The sequence below is a fragment of the Mauremys mutica genome, chromosome 4, assembly GCF_020497125.1.
Source record: "Mauremys mutica isolate MM-2020 ecotype Southern chromosome 4, ASM2049712v1, whole genome shotgun sequence".
Classification (NCBI taxonomy): domain Eukaryota; kingdom Metazoa; phylum Chordata; order Testudines; family Geoemydidae; genus Mauremys; species Mauremys mutica.
In genome coordinates, this window is record NC_059075.1 from 63263338 (window position 1) to 63285498 (window position 22161).

The 22161-nt window shown below is 44.0% G+C and overlaps 1 protein-coding gene across 2 annotated transcripts in view; it reads left to right on the forward strand.

The window, feature by feature from the left end:
- Positions 1 to 22161, forward strand: part of GANC (glucosidase alpha, neutral C) — a 51727-nt gene that overhangs the window by 5551 nt on the left and 24015 nt on the right. For both annotated transcript variants that reach the window (XM_045013610.1, XM_045013611.1), the window contains exons 2-11: positions 334 to 396; positions 1890 to 1998; positions 4560 to 4687; positions 5249 to 5431; positions 6723 to 6771; positions 10997 to 11063; positions 18122 to 18218; positions 19135 to 19315; positions 19839 to 19992; positions 21557 to 21792. In XM_045013610.1, coding sequence (XP_044869545.1) covers positions 334 to 396; positions 1890 to 1998; positions 4560 to 4687; positions 5249 to 5431; positions 6723 to 6771; positions 10997 to 11063; positions 18122 to 18218; positions 19135 to 19315; positions 19839 to 19992; positions 21557 to 21792 — 1267 coding nt within the window. The remainder of the gene's footprint in view (positions 1 to 333; positions 397 to 1889; positions 1999 to 4559; positions 4688 to 5248; positions 5432 to 6722; positions 6772 to 10996; positions 11064 to 18121; positions 18219 to 19134; positions 19316 to 19838; positions 19993 to 21556; positions 21793 to 22161) is intronic.

Genomic DNA, 22161 nt, shown 5'->3' on the forward strand with positions numbered 1-22161 from the left:
ACTGAGACTGTCCTAGGACAACTCACCTCAAACTGCAGGACTTCCAAGTAGTTATTTGTGCTAATAGTCAGCTCTTCTAGTTACTGATTTAATGATTTTTGTCTAAATATCAAGGTATTAAATGGAAATCATTTAGTACTCAAAACCATAAGAATAATTTATTTCAGTACAAAAGCTCAAAATGGTTCAGTTCCAATACTCTTTGCATTTCAATGCTATGTAAACTGTAAGCATTTTCTTTAACCCCCCCTGCTCTTATGCAGTGGCTGTCATTATGTGATAATTTAGCAGGTGTTCAGAAAACAGACTTCTTAAACATTCTGTTTTCTTTAGTGTTCAAGATGAGGCTGTGGACAAAAGCAACTTTAAGAACTGCAACCACATTGCTTTCTACAGGTAAGGATGTGGCCTCCAACCTAAGTGTATTTTTCACACACAGCATGATTGATTTATTTCATTATATTACATAGACATCTGTAACAAGGTTTCTAAATAAGGGAGGTGTTTTTTTTTTAAAGCCAACAATATTGAAGTTAAAACAAAAAATAAGTTACAGTTCATAATCATACCTTAGTTTAAAGCAACCAAAAAATACACAAAGTTTGAGAATGAATATGACTTTAAAGGAGAACTTTCCACTCAACAGCAATACCATTTTTGGAAATAATTAGTATATTCTAAATAGAATGGGGTCAGACTGAAATCTCAAATGCAGGATCATGTCATCCTCCCCCCAAATTCCAGAAAAGTGTGAATTTGAATCTCTGTATTTTAACAAGCACCTATACTATTTACATTTGGATAAGATTGTAGGGGACTTGTTTTCTGGTTATTGTTCTTCTGTGACCCAAAATGGCAGAAATCTCAGAGAGATCAATTATTCTCCTGAGATTTCTGCCCTTTGGGACCAAAGCTTTATAAGACTAACTCAGAGGATTTCAGTGGTGCTGAACCTGAACTATAGCCATAGTTTAACATCAAACCTGAACTCCATGTCTTATTATTCTGATGAAATTACTCCAGATATAAACATTCCCTTCTTCTGTATCTACCTGGAATACATTTTCCAACTATTATCTGATATGTGATTATCTGATCTGTGAAGAAAAATCTCTCTAGTTGTACTCATTAGCCAATTACATGTCTGACTAAGGTTTTAATCTTACATGTTTGTTTCTCATCTGCAGCAAATTCCATCCTAAAGGCCTAATTATGCACAGCAGGATAGCTTTTCTTGATTAGTAGTTTTTAGTTCCCCTCTTGGTCATGCTTTTAAAGACACCATTTTTAAATGAGTCTATATTTCTCCACAGTATTCTAACCTATACAAAATACAGATAAATCATATATACATACACACAAGGGAATTGCTTCACCCACCAGTGAAATGCAGTAGCTATTTACCAGGGCATCTGAAGCCAGGAATATGACAGGAAGTAAAGTAAACTTTATCCATTTGAAACTGTCTGCAGGAGGAAGTTAAGGAGGCAGAATATGATTGCCTAACTTGGAATTTGGCCAGGGCACTTGGGTTAATCCTATTATTGCAAAAACAGTTGTACTGATATTTTTAGTGATTATGAACTCAAAAAAACTCTTTTGCAACTCATACACATGATATATTTATAAACTTTTCAGGACAGGAACCATGTCTTTCTCTATCTTTGTACAGCATCTGACGCAGCAGGAACCTAGTTCTGGTCAGGGCTTCCAGGTGCTATAAATAATTAATAATAATGTCTTAACATAGTGAAAAAATAGCAAGTATATGAAAGATGCAAGAGAGTGTTATCCTCCTCAGTAAACAATTCTTATTTAATGTAGTATTCCCTAACATCATGTAAACCATGACATTTATAGAGGCCAACAACAATTCTCTGTCTTTGCAGGCGTCAGAAACTTCTGCTTCCTGGGAAGTCCTTGTATCAAGCATTGTTGGATTCGGTTACATTATGCAATGATAGTGTCAAACTCCAAATAATTAATGAGAAGAATAAGGTGAGATCTCACACACTAAGGGAGGCAATGGTAAAAGAAGAGTCTGTGAATTGGGACACTGAGTCCTTTCTCTACTGATTCTCTTTAAAATTAGACCAGGGGCGGCTCCAGGCACCAGCACACCAAGCGAGTGCTTGGGGTGGCAAGCCGCGGGGGGCGCTCTGCCAGTCGCCGCGAGGGCGGCAGGCAGGTTGCCTTTGACGGCATGCCTACAGAGGGTCCGCTGGTCCTGTGGCTTCAGGGGAGCTCCCACAGGCTGCCGCCGAAGGCAGCCTGCCTGCAGTGCTTGGTGCGGCAAAATACCTAGAGCCACCCCTGAATGAGACTGATAATAGTTGCCCACATTTATAAAGTCATTTGAGATTCTTGGATGCAGGTAGTTCTGTGATATAATGCAAAATATTATCATCACAAAGATGTCCTTGATTTTACAGATAATTTATATGAATAAAGAGAGGCTCATTTAAAGAAATTAATTTTATTTTTATTTTTTAGCTTCAGTAACAATACAAAAAGCTAAACAGACATCTTTTTACCTGAAAAAGGTTTTTTAGATTTAGGGCCTTCTCCCCCATTCTAAAATAACAAATTTAAGTCTGTCCTAATGGAGTGAGAGCAAGGTGATTTCCTTTGTGTGTTGGAGTGCATACCAGTTGAAAAACTTTAGCTATAATGATAACTCCTGTAGTTTTCAAAATAATAATTTTGCATCCTATAACATTTTGTCTGGAAATTTTCTCTCTCAAGATTTCAGAAATAAGGAAGTTAAATGAGCAAAGACATTTGCTATCTCATGGTCCTAGTGATTTCCTATACAAAAGATCCAGGATCAGCCAAATTCAGCCTCTCACACTAATAGGAGCATAAGTCTAATCTATTAAATTAGCATTGTAAACTCTTAGGGTGAGGAACAGCCTTACAATAATCCCTACAGTCTGACAGAAGGAATGTGTGATGGTGCCACCCATAAGGCTTTATGGAAAATATATATATGTTTTATATATAAAACATAACTAGAATGTGTTTTATGCTACATATGCCATGTAACAGATCTCTGAAAAGGTCATGATCTACTGAATCTATTAATCCTATATGTATGCATGTATAATTTTTGTATTCAAAGTTATGAATATTGGCTGTAGTGAAGCAGTTGGTCAGCTTCCTGAGAAAAGACTATTCTCAGTAAGTGCCCCTTCAAGAAACACTTAATCCAACAATAAACTTGGAGACACCAATCCACATCTTGGCTTTCCCAGGAATGCGGCTTGGCTGGTAAGGAACTCAGTCATACATGGACATGTGACTTGTCCAGGTGACTCCAAACCTCCATTTTGTAGGTGGACTTTGCATAGGAGAGAGGAGGGGGTCTCCACCCACAAGAGAAAGTATATTTAAGCCCAGGGGAGACCCCCCCCCCTCCATTTTGGCTTCAGCTGGCTAAAGAGAGAGCCTCTCCACCCCCAAAAATACCTGAAAGAAACTGGAACAAAGGACAGTGACTGCAAGGGATGTGAGTGATTGCTGGACCCAGACTGAAAGGAGATTAGTCTGTAAAAAGAATCATTCTGGAACTGGTGAGGATTTTGTCTGTATTCAGTTGGATTAGACATAGACTGGTGTGTTTTACTTTATTTTACTTGGTAATTCCCTTTGTTCTGTCTGTCACTACTTGAACCACTTAAATCCTACTTTCTGTATTTAATAAATCACTCTTTACTTATTAGTTAACTCAGTATGTATTAATACCTGGGGGGGGGCAAACAGCTGTGCATATCTGTCTATCAGTGTTACAGAGGGTGAACAATTCATGAGTTTACCCCGTATAAGCTTTATACAGGGTAAATTGATTTATTTGGGTTTTAGACCGCATTGGGAGTTGGGCTGAGTGTTAAAGACAAGAACACTTCTGTAAGCTACTTTCAATTAAGTTTGCAGCTGTGGGGCAAGTAATTTCAGACTCTGGGTCTGTGTTGGAGCAGACAGGCATGTCTAGCTCAGCAAGACAGGGTGCTGGGATCCTGAGCTGGCAAGAAAGCAGGGGCAGAAGTAGTCACTTGGCCGTTCCCAAAGGAGTTTCTGTGGTCTAACCCATCACAGTGGTGTAGTCGAGCAGGGTCTGTGCACAGCTGATTGCTTTGAGTTACTGGTAGTGATTTTAAGTGATTCCAAGTAGTGACAGACAGAACAAAGTGAATTACCAAGTAAAATAAAATAAAACATGCCAGTCTATGTCTAATCCAACTGAAAAGAGACAATTTCCTGAAAAATGCTAAACAAAGCTTGGCTGTTTATAAAAAATTCAGTCCAGTTTCACTTACAAACTAAGAATATTTGTTTCTTAAAAACAGTGAAATAGACCTATCTGGTGAAAATTCAAATGCATAGTGACTGTATGCAGTTTTGGGCCTACTAAACTATGCTGAATCAGAAGGCAGACAGATTTTTTTCAGAAAATAAATGTCTGATGATATGAGATCCAGAATTTCTGAATTAAAATATAAATTGATTCCTTTATCACAGTGTAGTATTAGCTGCTACTGTACCTGTTTGTTTATTCCCAGGTTCCTCTCCTAGTGGAAATTTATGCAATAGACGGCAACATTTTCAGGCTTAAAATTAATGAGGTATCTCCTCTCAAATCAAGGTATGAAGTCCCTGATGTTCTCATAAAAGAACCTACCACGCAGAGGTAAGCTCTGGAAGGTGATATATTCTCTTAATTGCTTATACCCCTTCCCCATCAACCGTGTGTTCTTGTCCGTCTCATTTGAATACAGTTGTATTTACTGTTATGAATATCAGCGACTTATAGGAATAGAAAAAAAGCAATTGGCTTATGAAGGTGAGTTTGTGCCCAAGGATAAATGTTGCATATTGAGGAAGATGATATAGCCTCATATGTGAAACCTGTAACTATATGAGCCAGCAAGAAAGTGGGCTAGACCTTAGAATGCATCATTTTGACCTAATGTGTTGTCTATTTGTATTGAAAAAATAAAAACTATTGAGAATGTTGAAGGAAACTTTGTAGCCAGCTATTGCACTGTTCAGTCTATGGACCAGATCCAGGAGTCCTCAGTGCCTAGAACCCACAGTTATTTAAGAGAATGGAATTTTGTTTCAGGAGCAGTTTCAAGATTTGGCCTTATGTTACACAATTATCCTTAAATTATCTTTTGTCTAATTTGTTGTTTATCTACAATTATCTAAAACCTATGGAAATCCTTTACTTTTTTTTTTAATTTGCCAGGCTCTCTATAGCCCAGAAGGAGGCAGGTATTCTGGTACTGACATGTGCCAATGAGGACTGCAAGATTCACATCACAGCAAATCCATTCCAGATAGAACTAGAGTCCAAGGGTGAGACTGTACTGAGTGTGAACACCAATGGCCTGTTGTACTTCGAGCATCTACAACCGCCACCCCAAAACAGGTGTGATATCTCCATATCCCACAGTGCAGCGTTTGTGATGCTGCTGAAAATAAACCAGCAAGAATTCAGATCAGCAAAAATACGCAGTGCCACCATTCGTAATGCTACTATCTACATGCAATACTCTTGGCTCTGACTTACTCCCTGTGAGACCCCACTGAAGTCAGGACAGAATATGATCCTGTGAGGCCACATCCATCCTATCTCTGATTGAGGGCACCCCAAACATTGAAGCCTGGGTTCTCCCTTTGCTCACTCAATGAGAGCAGTGGTTCTTACCAGGGGTATGTGTACCTTTGGGGGTATGTAGAGGTCTTCCAGGGAGTACATCAGCTGATCTAGATATTTACCTAGTTTTATTATAGGCTACATGAAAAGCACTAGCGAAATCAGTACTAAAATTTCATACAGACAGTGACTTTATACTGTTCTGTATACCAGGGGTGGCCAAACTGTGGCTCTGCGTAAAAGTACGGCTCTCGGAGCCCCCCACAACCTCCCCTGCCCATTCTTCACCTACCAAACTATTTTGGGGGAGCTTGGAGCTTCTGACTTGCGGCGGGGTGGTGGGGCTCAGGGCTTCTGCCCAGCAGGGAGGGGGCTCTCGGGGCTTCAGCCTCTTTATCCTATTTATGGGCCAATTCTATGAGATGTTGAGCACCCTTAATTCCCCTTGACTTTACTGGGGAGTTGAGGTTGCCCACTATCTCATTTGATCAAGTCCTTAATTTTATCTACTCATCCTCATTATAGCTGAACCTGCTCTTTATGAAGGCATCATTTATCATATAGCTGCACTATTTAGCACTCTAGCCCTGTTGCAAAATACTGGAAGAATGAGGGGAAATAAAGCAGGGGAAATGGGAATTGTGGGACCATTCCACAGAGCTGAGAAAGCAACGTGGTAGGTAACTCTACTCTAGGGAAAATAATTAATTGTAATTGACAGAGAGCACTCTGCATGACAGAACACACAAAAATATCTAGTCTGAAAATCTTCTGTGTGGGGATAAAGAGGGGAAAATTCTGACATTATTAGAAGTGACTGTAAAAACCCCAGGAACCAGTTGAACAGAATAACCCAAACTAGCTCTGGTTTGGAAAGATGATCACTGTAAGAAATAAAATACCAAAATCACTTGTCAACTACACAGATCTCCACACACGATTGCTTTTCAGAAAAGGTGAAAGCTAAAAGTTCCAGATATTGTAGGAAGGTTGCAGTTTTTAAAGTTTTCTATCTGAAATCCTCTCAATTAACTGGTTATTTCTGCTTATTTGTTTTCATTAGCAAAACTACAGCACAAAAGAAAGAGGACGCATCAATTGACTCCTCTCAGGTAACCCAAGCTTGGTTTGATTCTGGCATTAGTATCCTGTGGGAAGGATGGATCAGTTGTCATGATTACAAACTCTGTGTTTGTATGGCATGGGCTAGTGTTATGACAGGGGTTTCCAAACAGCCAAACTGAGGTCACACTGGCAACTTGCCAGGAGCCTGAGGCCCACATTTCACCTGTATTAAAATTGTGTTAAATAGGCCAAAGGCATATTCTCAGGCACATACATCCCTGGTACTGTTGCAGGATTCTCTTTGAAGAGAGACCTAGTGCTGGCAGTGGATAAAGACACACATCTTTTTCTGAATAGGCTGTTTTAGTACAATGTGTGCAGATGGCTGTTTGCTCTACCATGTTGTAATAATTGACAAGAGGAGAGGCTAGAGGAAGTTCCACCTGTATCCTAACTTGGAACCCATTCCAGGTCAACCTTAGATGTGGACCAATAAGAGTGCTCCTAGGATGTCATAGGAGGTCAGAATTGGTGTAGGAGGGTGACACATTACCCAGAGTACAAATCTGAACTGATGACCAGCTGTGTCCCCTCAATTCTCCAACTTGGGGTGTCTTTTATACTGCTTTGCTGTGACAGCTACCACTCTTGGCCTGCTCTCACACAGCCTCCAGCATGTAAATCACTCCCACCTATATTGTATGAGTGCTTTGGCCAGCCACTCTTGAATCAAACTGCAGAGCAACACCAGCAAATTTCCAGTCCCAGACTTACCCCAGAAATGTGCATCTTGTACTGCCCAGTATTCCCCTGGACAATACACGCTCATATGAAGTCTGTCATTTATTAATAGAAAATGATATGCCCAAATCTTATTACCCCAAATGGAGTTTCCCAAACACACTGTGTAAGGGTCCATGTGCAGGTCCCCTTGTCAGGTGAGGGGTCGCTCTTTGCCTTCGGGGCGCCTGGGAACCAGGCCGCCTCACTACAGGAGGCTGAGTAGCAGTGCAGTCTTACAGTCAATGCCCTAGATCCGGGCGGGGCAACAGGCAGTAGTCCTGGGCTCAGACCCTCAGGCAGGGGCTGAGCAAACAAACAGTAGTTCAGTGTATCAAGCCCAAACCCTAGCTCAGGGCAGGCAGCAACAGATACAGGGCTCAGACCCTCAGGCAGGGCTGAGCAGCAGTTCAGTTTATAAAGCCCAAGTCCTAACTCAGGGCGGGGCAGCAACAGATACAGGGCTCAGACCCTCAGGCAGGGCTGAGCAGCAGTTCAGTTTATAAAGCCCAAGCCCTAGCTCAGGGCGGGGCAGCAACAGATACAGGGCTCAGACCCTCAGGCCGGGCTGAGCAGCAAACAGGTAAGTCCAGGCTTCTAAGCCTGAGCGTTGGGGGTGAGGGGGAGACTGCCACCCGTGCGGGGGGCAGCAGGGGGGACGCAGGCCCACCCACTCCACTGCATCCCGGTCCAGGGCCCTAGCAGCGGCGGGGATCCGCTGCAGTCAGTGGGGATCCTGGCCGCAACACACTGACATAGGCTCAGGGTCGGCGGCAGCCAGACTGGGGTCAGCTATCCCCGGGCCACTTCCAATCTCCCCCTCCGTTGGTACCTGTATTGTTGTGGATTCGGCAGGGGGGTCCACCAGCATTGGCTCCTCAGGAGACGGGTGCACAGGGGGGCTCAACTCCTCCTCAGGGTACCGGGCTCGGGGCGGGCTCAGCTAGTCCTCCTCAGGGTACCGGGCTCGGGGCGGGCTCGGCCAGTCCTCCTCAGGGTACTGGGCTCGGGGCAGGCTTGGTTCAGCAGGAGTTCAGGCACCAGCATCTGTCCTCTCCAGCAGCCAGGGCGCAACTGAGCGCTGGGCCCAGGCCTTTATACTTCCTGTCCCGCCCCTTGACTTCTGGGGGGCGGGGACAGGCGGCGGTGGCTCCGCCCACTGAGGCGGCTGTTCTGGCTCGTCCCTCTCAGGTGCGGCTGGGAGCCAGGCCGCCTCACTACACACTGGTTTAGGTAAAACAACAAAACAAATTTATTAACTACAGAAAGATAAATTTTAGGTGATTACAAGTAATAAGGAATAAATGTCAGAAATGGTTACAAGGAAATAAAAAGATAAAACGCAACTAACACCTAACTTAACAAGTTAAGTGAATACAAAGCAAAAGTCTCTCACCGCATGTGCCAGCAGCCTTACTGGCTGAACCTCTTTCAGTCAGGATCTCTTCCCCAGTCCAATGACACCTCTTTTGTTTTTCAGGTGTTGATGATGCCCTGGGTAGAGAGCAAGGGAGAGATGATCTCCCCTTATAGCCTTTTCTCTTATGCAACAGTCATCTCCAGTTGAGATTCAGTAGACAGAAAGTCTGTGGGGGCAGGAACCTCAGGATGCTTCTTTGTCAAAATGTAGGGTTTTTTTAGCCCACGTCCCCTCTCCTGCCAAAGAATGGCAACTCAGGTGATGGTCCACTTAATCTCATTGACACCTGACTGAGGCATTGGCTAGCCTTTTGTCTCTGGGGAACTGGTTTGTGACTGTCCTCCAGAACATGCAGTAGAATCTTACAACTGTATATACAACGTTGTCTTGGTAAAATATGCATGGCAATAATCAGCAAAGCATGAGCTTTCAAATGATACCTTACAAAGTATGCTGTGTACAAAATGTATCGTAGTCTTGTAAATGGGGTGAGCATAAGGGAACAGACTGTCACAGAGGGCAAACTCATTTTATGTTGAAGTGATTGTGAAAAAGAAAACCAGAAAGAATATTGCAAAAAGATTAAATTCAAGGAGATTGGATCGTAGGGCACAGGGCTCAAGAACTGAAGGAGGCATTAACAAGCTCAAGACTCCTATAAGGGTTGGAGACTCTCGGAAGCTTATCCATTGCCTGGCTTGTCCTGGGAGCTCAGGATCAAATATGCCAAAATAGTATCTGTAGTGCTTTGTGAGTTTTCAAGATCTTTTTGTGCAGTACCAAGTCAAGTGTTGTCCTTCTATAAGGCATTTGATTTGGTACTGTCATTTTGATTAAAAAACTAGACTGTAAAATTAACTTGGCACACATTAAATGGATTAAAAGCTGTCTGGGAGGTCTCAAAATGTAACTGTAAATGAGGAATCGTGATCAAGCAGCTGTGTTTCCAGTGGGTTCCTGCAAGGCTAGGTTCTTGGCTCTACATTATTTAATGACCTGACCTTCAGTGACCTGGAAGAAAACCTCAGGTCATCACCAATAAAGTTTGCAGATGATGCACAAATTGAGGAAGTGGCAAATAATGAAGAGGGCAGGTCACTAGATCAGCGCAATCTGGATCACTTGATAAATGGGGCATAAGAAAACTATGTGTTTTAATACCGCTAAATGTATATATCTAGGAACAAAGAACATAGGCTATATTTAGAGGATGGGGACTCCATCCTGGGAAGCAGTGACTCTGAAAAAGATTTGGGGTGGGAGTATGGTGGATAATCAGCTGAACATGAGCTCCCAGTGTGATGGTGTGGCCCAAAATGCTAATGCAATCCTGGAGATGCAGAAACAGGAGGATCTTGCATAGGAGCACAGAGGTTATTTTACCCCTATGTCTGGCACTGGCGTGACTACTACTGGAATACTGTGTCCAGTTCTGGTGTCCATAATTTAAGACGAATAAACAGGAGAGGATTCAGAGAGGAGCCACAAGAATGATTAAAGGATTAGAAAACATGTCTTATAGTAGTAATAGACTCAAAGAGGACAATCTAGCTTAACAAGGAACAGGTTAAGGTGGTGACTTGATTAGTCTGTAAATATCTAGACAGGGAACAAATATTTAACAGGCTTTTCAATCTAGCAGAGAAAGATATAACAAGATCCAATGGCTGGAAGCTGAAGCTAGACAAATTCAGACAGGTAATAAGGTGGACATTTTTAACAATGAGAATAATTAACCATTGGAACAACTTACCGAGGGTTGTGGTGGACGTATGTGTTGCGTCAGGAGCTCAGACTAGATGATTACAATTGTCCCTTCTGGCCTTGGAATCTATGCTGCTCTTTTGTGCTGCAGCAGAACACGGTAGTGTTCCACCAGAGCATCCATTCTTCCAGGTTCACAGGCCTGGCCCAAACCTGAAGTGTTTTTTGGTCCACATTCCATCTACGTTCAACAACATATCAAGTAAATAATGCATCTCAAGAGAATACATGTGTATCACTCATAAATAACATGTTCTGTAAACAAGCACAGTTGGCTATGTTAGATTTGCCTATTTTTATACATGTAGGAAAATCAAGAGGATCTGGGTCTCTGGCAGGAGGAATTTGGCAGTTTTTTAGACATCAAAGCTAATGGTAAGATTAAGCCTAGAATTGAAAACAACTTTACCAGTTTGCATAAGTATGTGCTCATCCATATTTCTGTCTGCCTTTTTGTTTAACTACTTAATGGTTATCCATCTCACTCTTTTTCTCCTACTGGAAGGCTCAAAGGGTACATTAATAATAAATATGATAAATGGACTATAGACCTCTCTAGGTCACTAGTTCAATTCCAGCCTAAATTAGTAATGAACAAATTCATAACAACCTGTTGTGTTCTACATTAAATGAGTGGGTTAACGCAATCCATTTCCTAAGGGGCCAGACTCTGCATGACATAAAACATTATCACATAAGCCTTTATCACAGTGGGCACTAAGTTAGCAGACCCAGTAGAGAGGCTGACAATTGTTTGGCCCTGCAATGCAATCCACAAAGGTATTTAGGTGCCTAAGTCCTATTTTTAGGCACCACTGTGATCCACAAAACTCCCACTCAGTTGCCACCTATCCCTGTAGATGCCTAAGTTTTTTACCTGTGGGCATGCATGCTGCAGCCTCATGCTACGTGCCCATATGCCTATCTTCTGCCTGAGCATGCACACTGCTGCCTCATGATAGGTGTCGAGGTGTTTGGCTCCTGTGTAAGCCCCAGAGCAATTTACAAACTGGGAAAGAGAGACATTCAGCTGTCTAAGTCCCATACAGGAGCCCAGATCCAGTAGGCATGCTCAGAAGCTGCAGGATTGGGCCCTGCCGCTTAGTTCACACAAAACAGCTGGCAGGGAGGGGAAGAAGAGGAAGGGTAGCTCCCTTATAACTGTTAGCCTGGTGGATAGGGTACTCATCTCTGGTTAACCGCTGGTTCAAGCTCCCCTTCATCCTGGGGGGGAGAAGGAATTTGAACAGGGATCAGCCCCCTCTGTGGGAAGGGCCCTAGGCAATGGAATATTCTGATATAGGGCTCCTTTGGTCTCGCCTATTTAAATTGTTCCACTTTAATTGAACTATTATGTAAAAATTGGGCCAGAGAAAGAGTTAGAATGACTGTATGGCCTAGTGCTTAGAGCACTCACCTGAACGTGGACAATCCCTGGTCAAATTCCTTCTCTCGCTTAGGAGGAGAGGGAACTCAAACCAGAGATCTTTTACATCCTGAGTGAGCACCCTATCTACTAGGCTAAAGGTTGCAAGGGAGATCCTGCACGCAGCTGTTTTGTTGTGGGCCCCACACATGACTTACGGGGATGAATACCTATCTTCCCTGGTTTGTGGATTACTAGCAGGGCAAGGCACATCCCTGCAGCCCAGACTTAGGTGCCTATCTCCATGAGAGGGGCAAGACTTTGGATAGCCCCCACCTTTGGCCTCATCTCCCATTGGCTAGGTTAGGCAACGCCCCACCTACCACACTGGTTTTGTGGATTGCAGTCTAAGGTGCCTCTCATTCACTGTGTAGGATCCCAGGCTCCTAACTCATGCTTTGTGGATTGCAGTGTTCTTCCTGTGATTTGCCACGCCCCTAAAAGTTAGGAGCCATGATGCTCACCATCACAATGTCTAAGTCTTTTTGTGGATCTGGGCCATGGAAACTAAATTGCTATAACATCCCTTCTATAAAAGTTGTCTAGGTGATGGTTGAGGAGGCACACAGGTGGCACAGTGTGGGGAAGCTCTAGCGCGGCCACACTAAACACATTAAATCGGTGGTGTGCGTCCATGGTCCGTGGCTAGCGTCGATTTCTGGAGCGTTGCACTGTGGGTAGCTATTCCCTAGCTATCCCATAGTTCCCGCAGCCTCCCCCGCCCCTTGGCATTTCCGGGTTGAGATCCCAGTGCCTGATGGGGCAAAAATCATTTTCGCGGGTGGTTCTGGGTACAGCCTCACCCCTCCCTCCCTCCCTGACAGCGGCAGACAACCGTTTCGCGCCTTTTTTGCTTGGTGAACCGTGCAGACGCCATAGCACAGCAAGCATGGACCCTGCTCAGCTCCATACCGCAATCGTGGATGTTTTAAACACCTCGCGCACTCTCGTGCAGTATATGCTGAACCAGGACCTTCGAACCGAGGCGAGTAAGAGGCGGATACGGCAGCGCGGCGATGACAGTGATGAGGACGTGGACACAGAATTATCTCAAACCGCGGGCCCCGGCGCTTTGGAGATCCTGATGGTAATGGGGCAGATTCTATCCATTGAACGCCGATTTTGGGCCCGGGAAACAAGCACTGACTGGTGGGACCACATTGTGTTGCAGGTGTGGGACGATTCCCAGTGGCTGCGAAACTTTCACATGCGTAAGGGCACTTTCATGGAACTTTGTGACTTGCTTGCCCCTGCCCTGAAACGCCATAATACCAAGATGAGAGCAGCCCTCACAGTAGAGAAGCGAGTGGCGATAGCCCTGTGGAAGCTTGCAACGCCAGACAGCTACCGGTCAGTCGGGAATCAATTTGGAGTTGGAAAATCTACTGTGGGGGCTGCTGTGATGCAAGTAGCCAAAGCAATCACTAAGCTGCTGCTACGAAAGGTTGTGACTCTGGGAAACGTGCAGGCCATAGTGGATGGCTTTGCTGCAATGGGATTCCCTAACTGTGGGGGGGCGATAGATGGAACCCATATCCCTATCTTGGCACCGCAGCACCAGGGCACCCAGTACGTAAACCGGAAGGGGTACTTTTCAATGGTGCTGCAAGCACTGGTGGATCACAAGGGACGTTTCACAAACATCCACGCGGGATGGCCAGGGAGGGTTCATGACGCTCGCGTATTCAGAAGCACTACTCTGTTTAAACGGCTGCAGCAAGGGACTTACTTCCCAGACCAGAAAATAACAGTTGGGGATGTTGAAATGCCTGTCATTATCCTGGGGGACCCAGCCTACCCCTTGATGCCATGGCTCATGAAGCCATACACAGGCAGCCTGGACAGTGGTCAGGATCTGTTCAATTACAGGCTGAGCAAGTGCAGAATGGTGGTGGAATGTGCATTTGGCCGTTTAAAGGCGCGCTGGCGCACATTACTGACTCGCTCAGACCTCAGCCAAACCAATGTCCCCTATGTTATTGCTGCTTGCTGTATTCTCCACAATCTCTGTGAGAGTAAGGGGGAGACCTTTATGGCGGGGTGGGAGGCTGAGGCAAATCACCTGGCCGCTGATTACGCGCAGCCAGACACCAGGGAGATTAGAAGAGCACACCAGGAAGCGGTGCGCATCAGAGAAGCTTTGAAAACGAGCTTCATCAATGGCCAGGGTACAGTGTGACTGCTGTGTTTGTTGATGAACACCCAACCCCCTTGATTGACTCAGTCCCTGTAAGCAACTCCCCCTCCCCCTTCGAGTACAGCTTACTTATGCAAATAAAGTCACTCTCATTTAAAAAGCATGAATTCTTTATTGATTCATTATAAAAAGAGGGAGAGAAGTAAGGGTGTGCTTTGGGAGGAGGAAAGGAGGGATGGAGAAGGCCATTAAAAAAAAATTCAGAGTAACGGCATCCTTCTGGTTGGGCTGTCCACGGGGGTGGAGTGGGCGGGTGCACGGAGCCTCCCCCCACGCGTTCTTACACGTCTGGGTGAGGAAGCTAAGGAACATGGTGAGGGGGGAGGGTGGTTATACAGGGGCTGCAGCGGCACTCTGTGATCCTGCTGCCGTTCCTGAAGCTCCACAAGACGCCGGAGCATGTCAGTTTGATCACGCAGCAGCCCCAGAGTTGCATCCCGCCACCGCTGATCTTCCTGCCGCCACCGCTGATTTTCCTGCCGGTCTTCCTGCCGCCACTTCTCATCTCGGTTGTCCCTCCTGTCCTCACGTTCATCCCTCCTGTCCTCACGTTCACTGGCCTCTTTCCTGTAATTTGAAACCACGTCCTTCCACTCATTCAGATGAGCTCTTTCATTGCATGTAACTTCCATAATATCCGAGAACATCTCATCTCGCGTCTTCTTTTTCCTCCGCCTTATCTGTGCTAGCCTTTGGGATGGAGGAGGGACGCTTGAAAAATTTGCAGCTGCATGAGGGAGATAAATATTTAGAAAGATACATTTTACAGAACAATGGTTATACTCTTTCACAGTGAAAAGCACTATTCACGTTACATAGCACATGTGATTTCCCTACAAGGTCGCATTTTTCATCTTAATAGTGACTGCTTGCATCTCTGGGGTTACAGATCTCAGACACAGGTCCAGGCATCAGGATTCAGCTTGCATGCGGCCATGGTAAGCCACTGTCTCAGTGATTTACCCCTCCCCCCCCCTCCCCCCGCTTCGCTACGTGCAGGAAAGTGTTTTTTTTAAGCTGCTGCATTCCACGAACCCAGTAGAAAAATGGCCACCCCCCTTACTTAAATTCCTGATTTTTAACCAGGTTATCCTGAACGATATCACTTTGCTGAGGATAACAGAACAAGATAAAGAGCGGATGCTTCTTGAATGCCAGCAGTCACCGGGACCATACGCTGCTATGCTTTGCCACACAATGATACCTGATTACTTGCTACATGCATGGCATGGTAAAGTGTCCTACCATGGTGGGCGGAACAAGGATGCCTTGCCCAGAAACCTTCTGCAAAGGCTTCTGGAGTACCTACAGGAGCGCTTCATCGAGATGTCCCTGGAGGATTTCCTCTCAATCCCCGGACATGTTAACAAACTTTTCTAAGTAACTATACTGTCTGCGAATGCATCCCAAGTCCTCAGGGCAAATCAATCATTAAAAAAGGCTTGCTTAAAAAACACTGTTTGCTATTTGCAAAGGTACACTCACCAGAGCTCCCTTCTAGGGCGTCATTCTCTGGAATAGTTGCTTGTGAGGGCTGGGAGCAGGGTAATTCCGTCAGGGTGATAAAGCTCCTGGCTCACGGAGTGCTGTGTGCTCTCTGCGAGGTCTTCCTCTTCTTCTTCCTCTTCATCTTCCCCGTCTGCATAATCCTCAGACATGGCAGAGATTACAACCCCCACCTCGGAATCCACGGTCAGGGGTGGGGTACTTGTGGCGCAGCCCCCTAAAATTGCATGCAGCTCAGCATAGAAGCGGCATGTTTTTCGACCTGCCCCGGACCTTCCGTTTGCTTCTTTGGTTTTCTGGTAGGCTTGTCTGAGCTCCTTAACTTTCACTCTGCACTGCACTGAGTCCCGGCTGTGGCCTTTATCCGTCATAGCCTTAGAAATTCTTTCAAATACTTTTTCATTTCGTCTTTTGGAACGCAGTTCTGTTAGCACTGAATCCTCTCCCCATATAGCGATCAGATCCAGTACCTCCCGAGCGGTCCATGCTGGGGCTCTTTTTCGATTCTCAGGAGACTGCATTGTTAACTGTGCTGATGAGCTGTGCGTGGTCACCTGTGATGATGAGCTCTCCACGCTGTCGAAGCAGGAAATGAATTTCAAAAGTTCGCGGGGCTTTTCCTGTCTACCTGGCCAGTGCATCCGAGTTGAGAATGCTGTCCAGAGCGGTCAGTGGTGCACTGTGGGATAGCTCCCGGAGGCCAATACCGTCGATTGCGGCCACACTAACCCTATTCCGATATGTTAATACCGATATTAGCGCTACTCCTCTCGTCGGGCAGGAGTACAGAAACCGATTTAAAGAGCCATTAAAATCGATATAAGGTGCCTCCTAGTGTGGACGGTTGTGGCGTTAAATCGGTTTTACGCTCCTAAAACCGATTTAAACGCCTAGTGTAGACCAGGCCTCTCACTCCTGTTGCCTGTGCTGTAACTGTTCTGTGGACACAAAGAGAATTTCAGTCTCCAGGACTTGCAACCCAAAATCTTTCAAAGGCACAAAGATCAATATACAATGATTTTGTTTGGTTGGCTAAAGCTCTTCTAAGAAGTGATTAAAGTCCCATATCTTATTAGGGTGACCAGACGTCCCAATTTTATTGGGACTGTCCCGATATTTACTTGTTTGTCCCGCATCCTGACCAATGTTCGGTCAAGACACGAATTGTCCCGATATTTTGCACTCCGGCACACAGGCGGAAGGGGCTTGTGCCCCCAACTCAGCCCTGGCCCTGCCCCGACTCCGCCCCCTTCCTGCCCCATTGGATCCCTCCCCAAATCCCTGCCCTGGCCCCGCCTCTTCCCCAAGCACACCACATTCCTCCTCTTCCCCCCTCCCTCCCTCCCTCCCAGGCTTGCACGAATCAGCGGCGCAAGCGCTGGGAGGGAGTGGGGAGAAGCAGGATGCAGCAGCCTGCTCAGGGGAGGCGGAGGTGAGCTGGTGTGGTGGGGGGGCGGGGCGGGGCGGGGAGCTGTTGGTGGGGGCTCAGCCCCCACCAATTTATTTTTTATTTTTTTTTGGGTGCTCCACTGGCAACACACACACACACGTGTCCTGATATTTCATGTCTCTCCTCTGGTCACCCTATATCTTATCCTTGGTGAAATGTAAAACCTGTTCAGATTGAAAGAATGTTGCATGAACTGGTATAAAATACTTAAGGCTGCATTTCTGTAACAGCTGCCACTGAAGTCATGGGTTCTCTAGGGAATAAAGTCCATACTGTCAGATTTTTGTGTGTGTGTCATTCTGAAGTAACCCCATTTACTTCGTTGGGGTTGCTCTGGATTTACACAGATAAAAGAAAATGATTTAGCTGACAGAGTTGATATGGCTTGTTTAAGACGTGTGTGCTCTGTGGCTGCCTTTCCTGAGGCTGAAACTGGAAAGCAGTGCTGGGAAAGAGGCAGCACTGGCTTTCTTCACCTTGTTGCACTGCTTCTGCCACAGGGCAGAGCTTGCAGGAATTGGGATAGAAATTGTAAACTGTTTTATTACATAATAAAGAATAGTTTGATTAAAAATAAAGTAACCAGCAAGTTTTGGCATTTTTTACTATAAATTCATTCTTTTTGCCCTTCATGATTTGATCAAAATTTATAAACAACAAATTTACAAACAAGTACCCCTAGAAAACTTTCCCATATAGTAAGTATATAATAATGGCGGTGAATCTCAAATCAAGTTTGAAGCAATAGGTAAACAGAACATTTTTATAGTTAGTATGTTCTGATCTATTTCTTAAAGTTAGGCCATGATAAGAGCAGAACTCAGGGCTGTTGTATTTTAATACTGTTCCTACAGGTCCGAGTTCCATAGGCTTGGATTTTTCTTTGCATGGATGTGAACATGTCTATGGAATACCAGAGCATGCAGAAACACTTCTCCTCAAAAACACCAGGTAAAAGAGTAGCAGATTTTCATCTAAAGAGGGCTGTAATTGAGACTTTGGGGATAATTAGGCGGGGTAGCACATCTGAAACTTGAAGATCCAATGGGAACAAGTGCCGGTGATCTTTGTCCTGATGTTAACTTTGAACATTTAGATTTGCACTTAACTGAGCACACCAGATTGTTGTTCGGATGGCCATTGCGAGTCATAACAGACATATTAATGGTGTGATGTGAGGAAATCCAAGACTAAGTGAGCACAAGGAGTGGTTACTGCAACTTAGGTGTTAAGTGGATTGGTGAATAACTAAATAAAACTTTTTAAGTCCTGTAATGGAGAAGCCATAAAGTTTTCCAGATGATTTAATTCAAACAAGGCCTGAGATGTGTATGACATATCAGTACAGTACACGATACATCTTGTGTTTTGTTCTAATGGTAGCAACACATAAAATGATGGCATCTGTTCCCAAGGAGTAGGCTGCTCTGCTTCCAACTCCACAGTGCTGCCCCTGACTCTTCCTGTTCTCTATTATGTTTCTGTGCAGCCAATTCTGCATGAGTATTTCTCAGGTTTAAACAGAATATACTTTACTGAAATGCATAAAAGAGCAGCTCCAGACAGCTCTATGGGATTTAAGCAGAAAAATGGGGAAGGTGAGTGTTAATAGTGTAAGGATGAGACCACATCAGAAGCAGTGTCATTGACAGCAAGAGATGTAATTTGATACAGCTAGCTTCGAGCAAAGCGATAGAAATGGTCATCCATGCCACATGTCGTATCTTGCTGATAAATGATAGACCGTAATAAAGAATACACCATATTAATCCCTGCTGTAACACCTTTGAGTTCAGTAGAGTTACAGCAGAGTTTAACTTAGTCCAGTGAGTAATTATTACAAGTAATGTTTGTTTGTTCATTCCAGTGACGATGATGCCTACCGGCTTTTTAACTTGGATGTCTATGGACACAAGATCCATGACAAAATGGGCATTTATGGTTCAGTGCCCTTTCTGTTAGCACATAAACCTAACAGAACTTCTGGGATCTTCTGGCTGAATTCCTCAGAAACTCTAGTGGAGATTAATACAAAAGCTGTAATGGAGGTGAGAGATGCATGATATTGTGCCCAGGAGTTCAATAAGAAATTAAAATACACCTGAACAGGGCAATCTGATAATGTAACTTCATGTTCACCTTTTGCCTCAGTGAATCAGGAATTGTAACTCTCTTTTCTCTCCCTCCTCATTTATTTTAGTGAACTTTAGACATGATCACAAGGGTGCGTTTTTCAGAAAAGATGCAGGAGTCACATAATAAATTTCGTATAAGAAAAGAAAATTTTGAAGTACTTCAAATCCTGCAAGAGAAATCCACATAAATAGATATCCAGCACAATCAAGTGCAGAAAACATATTGAGCATTTTTTAAGGTAGCATTTACCAAACCATGGAAATTAGAAGTTCTTGGTATTTTTCCCCTCCCCAATACTTCATGTGATATATTGTTGATATTCAGGGAACAAGGATCAGAGAGAACTATTGAGGTCTGGACAATCAATGGAGAGATTGTAAAATTAATCTTTGTTAGAGAAAGGGCTTCAGATTCTCCTTTCTGTTTCTTTCGAAGCATGTACCATCCAGATCCCCTCCAGACATAACTAAGCAGAGAGTGGTGCCTCAAACTGATGTGCGCTGGATGTCAGAAAGTGGAATAATTGATGTTTTCCTCCTAATGGGACCCACCCCTTTTGATATCTTCAAGCAATATGCACAATTGACAGGTATTATCTTGTATCAGTGAAGAAATAGCATTGTACATTCATCACTGAGGTTCTCTGTCATCACCTAAATAATGTGGAACAATTACCTGCTGGACATATTGTATCAAAAAGTGGACTAATGTTTACTTATCTCATTGAGTGCAGTAGGACAGCCATTCCCAAAATGTGGTTTACAGAGCACTTATTGGTGTTTTGTGGAGAGATGGCTTTCATCCTTGTTTTCAGCAGCATCTACAGGTGTTCAGGCTTGGCCTCTAAAAGTAACTGGAAATGTGAAGCCAATCTATTTGTTACTACTTGAGGCTGCTCTTTCATGAGGGAAGAGAGGAAACAGGAGACAATCCTAGAGAGTGGTGCTACCAAGCACCAGTGGGAGAAAGGAATGAAGCAACTGGATAGTACCTCTAAGGGAGCAGGAGGAGGAGATGGTAGCTGGCCAGTGTGTCCATGAGAGAAGGTAGCAAAGTGACAGGAAAGAAAGTTCAAGGTGAAAGGAGAAGAAAGAGGCCAGGTGGCAAAGAGTCATTGGCAAGGGGAGACAGAAGAGCAAAAGTGCAGACAGGGTGACTAACTTTTTTATAAAGGAAAAATTACCTACTACACTATAGGCAGTGTTGTTGTAGCCATGTTGGTGCCTGGATATTAGAGAGACAAGATGAGTGAGGTAATATGTTTTATTGGAACAACTTCAGGTGTGGAAAAAGAGCTTTGTGAGGTAAGCTCAAAAGCTTGGTGAAAGAGACAACAGAAGTTGGTCCAATAAAAGGTATAACCTCACCCACCTTGTCTTACTACATTTAAGACAGTTAAGAGCACACAAACTTTCCTAATGTTACTTTTCCACATAAGCAATTGCCACGGGGATATTATTGGATCATGAATAGGAGGGGAAGTGGACCTTTTGGTCATAAATGGGAGGGTAAATAGTTTACAAGACCATCTCTCAAAGCTGAGGCCCACACTATGAAAAAGTTTCAAAAAAATCTGACCCTCTGGTTTCACAGTATTGTTGCACCTAAGGAACTGGTTTTATTTTCTATTACTAAGCAAATATTAATTTCTGCTCAAGTGCCAGAGTTAGGGGAATTACAAATCATTCTTGAGGTGAACTGGTAGGAAGATTACAATGGCCTTCTCCACTAAGCCTGATCTTGTTAGTTATTCATGTCAATGAAAATTAAATTCATCCACAATATTTTTAAAACGTCAAGAAAAATTTTAGCATGGAGAGTAATAATGGTCACTAGAATAGCACTGCATTATTATGCCACCCTGTAACAGTATGTTTTCTCACCTATATGATATAATAATTACAGCAGCTTCTGCTAAAGTTAAGCCTGTCCATAATTTTTGTTATGATCTTAGTTTCTGGTGTTACAAACTCAAAATGTGAAAATTGTGCTCTGGTCTGAACCTTAGGTAAGTATGCTTCAGTTTCAAACAGTTGCATATGATTTCAGCCATTCCACTCCCATTGACTTTTCCAAAGATTCAAGATAACCCTGAAAGGCAATACCATTATTATGCTTATTGGCTTAGTTTCTAACTTCATATCTGTTCCTAGGCACTCAAGCCCTGCCTCCACTCTTCTCCTTGGGCTACCACCAGTGCCGCTGGAACTATGAGGATGAGCAGGATGTAAAGACAGTAGACACTGCCTTTGATGAGCATGACATCCCCTATGATGTTATATGGCTGGATATAGAGCACACAGAAGGCAAGAGGTACTTCACCTGGGACAAGAAAAAATTCCAGCACCCCAAAAGGATGCAGGAACTGCTCAAGAGGAAAAAACGCAAGGTACATTATACAGAGGGAGGATGGAAAATGTCACCGTACAGAATAATCTAGGGAGGCCCTAAATACTTGAGCAAACATGTCTCATTCCATGTCCGCACCAGCTGTTATTAGTGGCTGTGGTGGGTCAGTTCTTACTAATGTTTTGCTTAGTTAGCATAAGGCAGAGGACAAAGCTTTCTTGGTCTAGGCTCCACCTATATGAAACTCCATCTTACAGGAGGTTTCACTGCAGTCCTTGTCAGCTGTGTTTAGGTCATAAAGGAAAGTCTGTTTATTTCAACAGGGTGACCTTTACCCATTATTAAGCCCCTTTCTCTGTTTTTGCTTTTCTTTTTTACATTGATAATCCATTTTCTCCCCTATCTATGT